At 51.0% G+C, this 9,688-nt stretch overlaps 2 protein-coding genes across 2 annotated transcripts; one reads left to right on the top strand and one right to left on the bottom strand.

The window, feature by feature from the left end:
* The first annotated feature begins 1,494 nt into the window (after nt 1–1,494).
* LOC123403937 (protein PIN-LIKES 7-like) lies at nt 1,495–3,563 on the top strand. Its single transcript, XM_045097844.1, has 6 exons — nt 1,495–1,848; nt 1,920–2,415; nt 2,487–2,609; nt 2,748–2,848; nt 2,941–2,993; nt 3,069–3,563. The coding sequence occupies exons 1-6, from the start codon at nt 1,634–1,636 to the stop codon at nt 3,380–3,382; spliced, it is 1,302 nt and encodes a 433-aa protein (XP_044953779.1). The 5' UTR covers nt 1,495–1,633; the 3' UTR covers nt 3,383–3,563.
* A 5-nt stretch (nt 3,564–3,568) lies between these two features.
* LOC123403938 (homoserine kinase-like) lies at nt 3,569–6,876 on the bottom strand. Its single transcript, XM_045097845.1, has 2 exons — nt 5,638–6,876; nt 3,569–3,775 (listed from the first exon to the last, which is right to left on the bottom strand). Exon 1 carries the CDS (start codon nt 6,786–6,788, stop codon nt 5,649–5,651), a length of 1,140 nt encoding a protein of 379 aa, XP_044953780.1. The 5' UTR covers nt 6,789–6,876; the 3' UTR covers nt 3,569–3,775; nt 5,638–5,648.
* Between the last annotated feature and the right edge of the window lie 2,812 nt (nt 6,877–9,688).

Here is a 9,688-nt window from a genome sequence, read left to right as displayed (position 1 = left end):
TTCTGCGTGTCAAGTATTTGTTTCTATGACCATGAGATCATATAACTCACGGACACCGGAGGAATGCTTTGTGTGTATCAAACGTCGCAACGTAACTGGGTGACTATAAAGATGCTCTACATGTATCTCCGAAGGTGTTCGTTGAGTTAGTATGGATCAAGACTGGGATTTGTCACTCCGTGTGACGAAGAGGTATCTCGGGGCCCACTCGGTAATACAATATCACACACAAGCCTTGCAAGCAATGTGACTTAGTGTAAGTTGCGGGATCTTGTATTACGGAACGAGTAAAGAGACTTGCCGGTAAACGAGATTAAAATAGGTATGCGGATACTGACGATCGAATCTCGGGCAAGTAACATACCGAAGGACAAAGGAAATGACATACGGGATTATATGAATCCTTGGCACTGAGGTTCAAACGATAAGATCTTCGTAGAATATGTAGGATCCAATATGGGCATCCAGGTCCCGCTATTGGATATTGACCGAGGAGTCTCTCGGGTCATGTCTACATAGTTCTCGAACCCGCGGGGTCTGCACACTTAAGGTTCGACGTTGTTTTATGCGTATTTGAGTTATATGGTCTGCACACTTAAGGATCAAGAAGGCCGAGATCATCGTCGAGCTGTACGTGTGTTGAACGCGGAGGTGCCGTCCGTTCGGCACTAGATCGGAGTGGATCGTGGGACGGATCGCGGGATGGTTCGTGGGACAGTTCGCGGGGCGGATCGAGGGACGTGAGGACGTTCCACTACATCAACCGCGTTCACTAACGCTTCTGTTGTGCGATCTACAAGGGTACGTAGATCGGGAATCCCCTCTCGTAGATGGACATCACCATGATAGGTCTTCGTGCGCGTAGGAAAATTTTTGTTTCCCATGTGACGTTCCCCAACACAGCCGCCCCTACGTCGTTCCTCCTCCTCCTCTCTTCGCCTTGAATCGCCGCTACTCCGCCACCCTGATTCACGCCGCCGCCCTGATTCGCGCCATCGCAACACTGATTCACCACCCCTGCACCCCTCCGACGCTCCTCCGTCGTCGTCCCGATTCACGCCATCACGGCACCGATTCGCCAACCCCGCTCCCCTCCGACACCGCCAACCCGAATCGTGCCATTCCGCCGCCACCCCGATTCGGCCGCCACCCACTAATTTTTATAGCTCTATTTTGCATCACCTATTGGAGTTACACTTCATCCGTTGTAGTTAGCCCTTTTGGAAGATGCAAAAAGCACGTGTTAGAGATGTAAATTTCTGTTTTACATCTCTAAATTTGCATCTTCTATTGAAGATGATCTAACCACAACAGATTAATTCTCTCGTGGCGCAGCTTTTCCGACTCTTTGATGGAGGTGAGTACAGACCATGCATATGCGGCGCAGTAGTAAGAGTACGTGACTGTCTGTCCTCGAAGACATGCATGGGTCGAATCATTGGTTGGCCGATCTGAATCTCATGATGGCGCCAACAACCTCACCATCATCATCGACGCCGCCCGCTTCTACAGATCTTCGACCGGTCCATGAATCAAGGATAAATGCCCACCTCCGATCATCTTCACTCTACCTTACTAGACTAGAGCTAGACCACCGATGCATCCATCCATCCACCATATATTATAGTGTAAGATGGGGTTCGTGTCGCTGCTGGCGGTGGCCACGACGCCGGTGGTGGAGGTGCTCCTCGTCGCGCTCCTCGGCGCCTACCTCGCCTCCCCGCGCTGCGGCCTCCTCGCCCCATCCGCCCGCGCCGACCTCAACCGCGTCGTCTACGCCGTCTTCACCCCGGCGCTCCTGCTCGCCAGCCTCGCCTCCACCGTCACCCTCCAGGACGCACTCTCATGGTCTGCATCCCACTCTCTCATTCATGTTCAATTCTTGATCAACCAGCCAGCTGACATACATATAATCCAAGGTGGTTCATGCCGGTGAACATCGGCATCGTCTTCTTCGCCGGCGGGGTCCTGGGGTGGCTGGCCGTGCTCGTCCTCAGGCCGCCGCCGCACCTCCGTGGGCTGGTCGTCGCATCCTGCTCCGCCGCCAACTTCGGCAACCTGCTCCTCATCGTCATCCCCGCGGTCTGCCGCGAGGACGGCAACCCCTTCGGCGGCGACTGCACCGGCATCGGCCTCTCCTACGCCTCCTTCTCCATGGCGCTCGGCGGGCTGTACATCTGGACGCACACGCACGGCGTCATGAAGCGGTCCAGCGAGGTATGCCGGAGGATGGTCGCCGACCAGGCTGCCGCCGAAGCTCATGACCATAACAAGAAGGACTCCGTCGGTGTCACCGTCATCGTCAGCGTCAGACCAGAGGAGAAAGGAAAAGAGGAAGACGAAGACGAGCCGAGCTGGAACGAGGAGGGCAGGCCTTTCTCGCTGCCGTCGTCTTTGTCGAACCAACACCACACAGTAAGCCGCAGACGATTCGCATTTCCCGGCCAGGCCGACTTCTGACCACCCTGGTTGGATTTTTCTGTCAGGCGGCACTGACGCCATTGCTGTCGAGCGGCAAGATGACGAGCAGCGACAGCCTGTGGGCGAAGCTGAAGCAGGGCGCACAGCAGATCGTCGAGGAGATCATGGCGCCGCCCACCGTCGGGGCGGTAAGTTGAGCTAGTTCCTTTCAACATGACCAAGTTAGAAGAATCTGGTGGCCATCATCATCACAACTTGAGAAGAATAAGAAGGAAATGAGATCTGCAGCTGAAATGAGCTGGTTGCTGACTGATTTGCCATGGCAGGTTCTGGGCTTCACCGTCGGTACGGTGCCGTGGCTGAGATCCGCCTTCATCGGCGACAGCGCTCCGCTGCGAGTCGTCCAGGACTCCCTCAAACTGCTCGGGTAAAGATGCAATCTCCTGCCCAGTTCAGTTTGCATACACATTCAGTGCATCTCATCCTGACTGAAAAACTATGGCATTGTTTGTTTTGCAGAGATGGCACCATCCCCTGTGTGATTCTCATCCTTGGTGGCAACCTCACCAAAGGTAAACAACAACTGAATCTATTTCTCTCAGTCTGTCAGTCTCAGGCCATCTGAAAACTGAAAAATGGTCTGGCAGGAATGCGCAAGACGACAATGTCGCGGTGGGTGATCGCCGCCATCATCTGCGTGCGGTACGTGATCCTGCCGGTGGTCGGGGTGGCGGTGGTGAGGTCGGCGAGGGTGCTCGGCTTCTTGCCGCCGGACCCGCTGTACGAGTACGTGCTGATGCTCCAGTTCGCGCTGCCGCCCGCGATGAGCATCGGCACCATGGCACAGCTCTACGACGTCGCACAGGAGGAGTGCTCGGTCATCTTCCTCTGGACCTACCTCGTCGCTGCCCTCGCCCTCACCGCCTGGTCCACCGTCTTCATGTCCATCCTCGCCGCCTAGTATATTGCTAGTACTAGTATATAAGAAAGTATAGGCTTGCTAGTATGTATATTGCTAGTGCTTCATCAATTTCTATTGATTGCTATTAGTATATATGTACAACTAGTATTTATTCAAGTGAGCCTTCACACCAATATTATGTTCAGCAACACCCAAGAGAATGAACAAATATTTATGGTCAGGATATACCTCAAAACCAACCAACATTTTATTCATCCAGTGTGAGAAACGAACCCAAATTACAACAAAGCCAAGATTTGGCACCGCATTGTTGTTCTGCCAAGGACCATGCCGAACGGCAACGCTCTATTTCGACTACATCACACCAGCTTATTGCGATCAATGGAAAAAAGAACTCAGGCCGATACACAAATGGGAACGGAGCAATGGAACCTGCAGATACAAGAAACAGGGTGTAAGCAGATATCTCGCATGAGTCAGAAATGAGACAAAATAGATTCATTATTCGTCAAAAGCCACGTGCTGCATAAGGCTGCTATCATAATCGTGTAATAATGAAACGGTAGACAGGATGACTAGACAACTATCCACAGAATAACTCGAAATGTAAATATCCTATAAATGTACTCCCAAAGGCTAACCTGTTGTATCTAAACCATTTTTGGTTTCATTATTGGCGAAGAAAGAACAGGTAGGCAACATCGCCAAGAGTGAGAAAACATGTGTGGACAACTGGTCATCTTTCACTTTCAGCAATAGCTGCTCGATGACACATCCAATCACTACATCGCTAAAGCGATCCTAGAGTAAGTACCATTATTGTATTGCACACATGCAAATGCTGTACCAACAAGCATAAAAGCTCAAACTATTGATGGTTCTGTTGCACATCGAAATCAGCATTTTATACATGATAGCGAAGCACAACTGCAGTCTTCCTCCACACAGCTGTAAACAAGAAAAAATTGTGCTGGTTCAAGGATCCAAGCCCCTAAAGTACCTGATCTCTCTACATATTATTGTCATTCTTACAGAATTCTTCTCTTTTTATCTAAATTTTGGCATGTTTAACCTTTGGAAACTTAAAATCCTGCATACATAATGCCACCAACGAGCTATGTTACAGTACTCTGTTTTTTGTAGGTTTGCACGAAAAGGCACCAAAATCCATCAAAAACAAAGCATTTGAGGAACTGGACCTGTTTACACTCCAAGAAAGGGAGCAAGCGTTCAAATGAAAGAATAAGGAATCATCTCGTGTGTTAAACCAAGTATTTGAGGGACTAGATGGGAAAAAGAACAGGGGAGAGATCAGATCAGGAGGAGAAAGAAAAGGGTAATTGGACGGCAGCTAGAGTTAGGGGGCAGAACGAGAGAAAAGTGGGCGATGGGCGTCAGTGAGATCTGAAGCGAGTTCGTTCCCAACTATCTCCATCCCCAAGATCTCCTTAAAATGCCTTCAACATGTAACACTCGGTTCTGCACTGTTCTTCCCTCTGAAAATCACTGCTGCTTCCTGTAATCTGTGTAGCTGCCTGAATCCATATCTTCAGAACCTCGTGAGCTTGTTGCTTGATAATATTTCGCAAAGACCTCTGTTTGTTACTGCTCGTCTTGTTACTTTATCCTGCTTAATTCCTGACCTTGATTACTCATGAGAAATTGTTCGATACTAGTGCTGTGTCTAATCTTCAAACTTTACTGCTTCAGACCATTTTGTTCTTTCTGACTCATCCTTTGTTTGGTACTTGCGCGTTCATTAACTTGTTCAGTGTTGCAGCCAGTTTACTAGTTTTATCCTCTCAGTTCTGTTGATCTAGCTTTGAGAAATTTGAAAGTTTTTGTACACATTTCCCTGTGGAGAACACGATCAATTCACCCTAATTATACTCTGATCACTAGCGCCTCCTTGGACTGGACACAACTTACAACAAAACCTCAAGTATGACTATGAAAATGGGCAATGGCATAGTGTTCACTAAGATAAATACAAGGAGAAGCTAAAGATCCCATGTATTTGGATTCATAAAAGGTTTGACTGATACAAATAGCCATGTTGGTGTGAAACTGCTGTCCAAGACAGACAGTGATTGATAATACGTTTGAAAGTTCACATTAAATCGACCTCCAGATGTTCCTTTCACACATTTATTAGGAATTCAAAACAAGTACTCCATAGAACCGAAAACGAAGTATCCATATAACAAACTAATTCGGCATTGAGTTGGGAAACATCTACGACACAAGAATCACAAAGAACATGTTCAATCAATACACAGAGATAAGAAAGGTACCTCTCTAGTTTCTACTCCAATCCATTCATGGAGATGACCCTGGCGCCGTCTCTGTCGAGCTGAGCGACGGTTGCGGTCGCTTTAAGTTTGCCGACCGACAGGAAGGCGTCGATCATCCTCCGGGCGATCTCCTCCCCCTTCTCCTCTCCCTCAATGACAGCCACCGCGGTGGGGCCAGCTCCGCTGATGGTGCATCCCAGCGCACCGGCCTCCAGAGCGGCGGCCTTCACCGCGGCCATTCCAGGTATCAGGGGCGCCCTGGTGGGCTCGACGATGAAGTCGGAGGACATCGCGGAGCCGATGAGTGCCGCGTCGCCCTGCAGCACGCCGGCGACGAGGGCGGCAGCCTGGCTGGAGTTGCGCACGTGGTGGCCCATGGCGACGTTCTTGGGCAGGGCGGCGCGCATCTTGCTGGTGGGCGCCTCGAAGTCAGGGGTGACGAGCACGAAGCAGAGGCGGAGCGCCGGCGGGCAGGGGAGCGACACGAGGCAGAAGGGGTCGTAGCTGCGCACCATTACGAACCCGCCGAGGATGGCCGGCGCGATGTTGTCGGCGTGGAAGCCGCTGACGGCCTTCTCGGACTCGAGGCCGGCGAGCACGAGGCCGTCGCGGGGGAGCAGGGAGCCGAAGAGCGCGTCGACGGCCTTTGCGGCTGCGGCGGCGGACGCGGCCGAGGAGCCGAGCCCGGAGCCGAGCGGCAGGCCCTTGGCGAGGCTGAGGGAGACGCCATGCGAGCGGACGCCGAGGGCCCGCAGCGCGGCGACGGCGGCGATGCCCGCGCAGTTGCGGAGCGGGTCGCGGGAGAGGCGGTCGGCGAGGCGCGGGCGGGACGGGGAGGTGATGGCGGAGATGGCGACCGTGCCGGCGGGCAGCGAGGGGTCGAGCGTGGCGGTGACGGTGTCGCCGAGGGAGAGCGAGGCGTCGGCGACCGCGCAGCCCAGGAAGTCGAAGCCCGGGCCGAGGTTGGCCACCGTGGCCGGCGCGAACGCCGTGACGGACCTGAAGGCCGGGGCCGGGTCGGATGACGCCGCGGCCGCGGAGGGTCTGAGCTTGCTCGAGACGCGGAAGGAGAGGAGCGTCGGCTTGTGGACGCGGGCGGAGGGGAACGAGGAGGGCGCGGTGGCCGGAGACGACGCCGCCGCCGCCGGCATTGTGGTGCGCGCGTGGGTGGGTGGGGTTTGGGGAAAAGGTTTGACCTTTGGGAGCACGCACGGGACGGGGCGGGCTTGGGCCGCTTTGGGAACACTTTCTCCAACTCCAACTCCAAGAGTGGCTCACAGGTGTGGCCCGTCAAGCAATCTCCACCACCACCACCAACCGGCGACGGCGACGGCGACGGCCGTGCTCCTCGTGCTGGCCGGCGGCTCCGCGGGCGCGTGAAAGCGCCGTGCAGCCGGTCGTGCGCGACGCTCAACTGCGAATGTGAGCCTCCTCTGATCCGGTCGATTTGTTTGTGTGTGACTAGTTAGCTTGCACATTAGAGTGTGGGTTCATGTCGATGGTCGGCGCACTCCTCACCATCCGTCCGTTTCCATGACCGCAAAACTCCTGTGGATGCACAACTTATATACCGTCCCCGAGGTATGCCACGCTGCCTATCCAGTCCAGTCTGACATACAGAGGATCGACCGGACCCACGCGTGCCGCAACACCGTACCGTCCTCCAACCCACGTAAGTACCGTCCCGTCCCGTCCCCAGCCTCGGTATGCACATTACAGAGCAAGTTTTTGCACATTACCGTCTCCAACCCACATCATGTCCCGATCATGGGTCAGAGCAACACGCGTGCCGCAACACCGTACCGTCGGGCATGAACCCGAGCATGGGCGGGGGCGGGGGCAGCCGCAGCACGCCGTCCTAGACATCATCCACCCAGACCCAGACCCAGACCCAGTCCCAGGTACTCGTCTTGGTTGTTTGGATCTGGAGGTGCTTGGGCCGTACGTGGACGGGTAGAAGAGATGCTTCTTTGGGTGGACGATGCGGCCCATCAGGGATCCTCCGAAGCTGTTCTGCGTCACCACGTTCAAAAACTGCCGCGACTTCATTCATCGATCTACCCTCCCCCCCCCCCCCCCCCCTTCTCCCACGAAGCCACGCGACGACGACGGCGACGGCCAAGCTGCTGCTCAACATTATTAGGTCATACGTACGTATATATGTGCGTCTTTGGTGGACCGTACGTGGTATAAGTACGTGCATGGCCAGGCCATAATCGTTGCATGTTTCGACACTTTATCATTCACTAGCAAAAGAGCCCGTACGTTGCAACGTAAGCAAATCATACAACACGTCATAACCTAATAATAATAACTTTAAACCTTTATTTAAACTTACAGCATAAATACAATTTACAATTTGTTAAATAGGTAAAATAACATCATATTTAGATTGTACACATCACTATAGATTCAAATTAAATTATAATAAATATAAACTTTAAAAAATGAATAGATAAACTAACATTATATTTCGATTCATCACATTTTTAATCAAAGTTCATATATAGTAATTTAAAATTGGAGTTACATTTTAAAAGATATGATTTTCTAAAGTATTTTTCAATTATAATTGAACCGCGGATTAATTAACAACATGGAACGGCCTTGGTATAAAAAATTAATTGTATGCTATTGATTAAAATTAAAGCATAAATATAATTTTAAAATTGTTAAATAGATAAAATAACATCATATTTAGATTATGCACATCACTATTGATTAAAATTACATTACAAACAGAATTTTTAAAAAATAAATAGATAAACTAACATTATATTCAGATTCTACATATGTTCTAATAAAATTTCATATATAATAATGTAAAATTGGAGTTGTCGTATAAAAGATATGATTTTTTAAAGTATTTTCATTGATAATTGAACTACAAATTAATTAATTAAAAACTATAGGGGTGTTTCTGTAACATACCGAAAACAATTCATTTTTCACTTAAGTATGTACTGCGGGTCTATTTTATGAAAACTGAAGAAGGTTTCTACAAGCATTCCAAAAAATGATTCGTTTTTTTCATTTAAGTATGTACTGCAGGTTGATTTAGGGATACCATAGGGGTTTCTGTAAAATTATAAAAAAGATTCGTTTTTTTCACTTTGATTCGAACTGCGGGTTGATTTCGAAGAACGTCAGGGGTTTTCAGCAAAACTGCCACGACAGACGACACCAATAATAGCTGCTTTATTATGAGAGAAAGATTTCATGCCTTTTTTCACAATTTTCAATCAGACCGTACGACATAGCATGTTTTCTTTTCCTTTGAAGAATAATCAAACGTACTGCTACACGAGTTGCTCTGACCAATGATAAGGTAATCAGATCAAAGCCCATATGGTTGCTCAGCCTCTAATTTTTTTTATAATGGTCCGCAAAATCACCCTCTCGTGGGGTATATGTAAGGTTTCGCGACCGAGTTACGGACCGAAACCCTATCCCGTCGACGATGCAATCCTCGCGAGAAAAACTTCCAATCTATTCATCTTCAATCATGATAGTACAATGAAAACTAGAAATAATAAAAATTACATCCAGATCCGAAGACCACCTAGAGAAGACTACAAGCACTGAAGCAAGCCGAAGGCGCGCCGCTGTCTTCGGCTCTCCACGATCAATTTGTCGCTGCTAGTGAGTCCATCAGACCGCCGCTGCCGCAATCCCCGAGCGGCAGCAGTGTGTCACCTCCGACGCCGTGAGGAACCACACCGGGAAGAGGTACACCAACTACGACCTAGAGCCACCGTCGTCGCTCCTTCGCCGCTACACAGAGGATTACGACCGCAGGTAGGCGCTCCTCCGCCACGAGCTCTCCTCCGGTTCCTCCGTCGCCGACAGCTCCTCCGCCGGTGAGTCGAGCTCGGTGAGGCCGCTCACGCCGGTCAAAAGAGAGCCGAAGGAGCTCCCGCCGTTCCGCGCGGTGTAGAGGGAGCCGGAGGCAGAGGCGAAGTCAGTGCGGCGGGGCGTCATCGGGCCGGAGGATTACCTCCCCCTGGCGGAGGCGGATGCAGAGGCGGACGCCATTATGGCTGCCATCGTA

The sequence above is a fragment of the Hordeum vulgare genome, chromosome 6H (assembly GCF_904849725.1).
Source record: "Hordeum vulgare subsp. vulgare chromosome 6H, MorexV3_pseudomolecules_assembly, whole genome shotgun sequence".
Taxonomy (NCBI): domain Eukaryota; kingdom Viridiplantae; phylum Streptophyta; class Magnoliopsida; order Poales; family Poaceae; genus Hordeum; species Hordeum vulgare.
The sequence above is the reverse complement of the archived record's forward strand: the minus strand, read 5'-3'. Positions and strand labels throughout refer to the sequence as shown.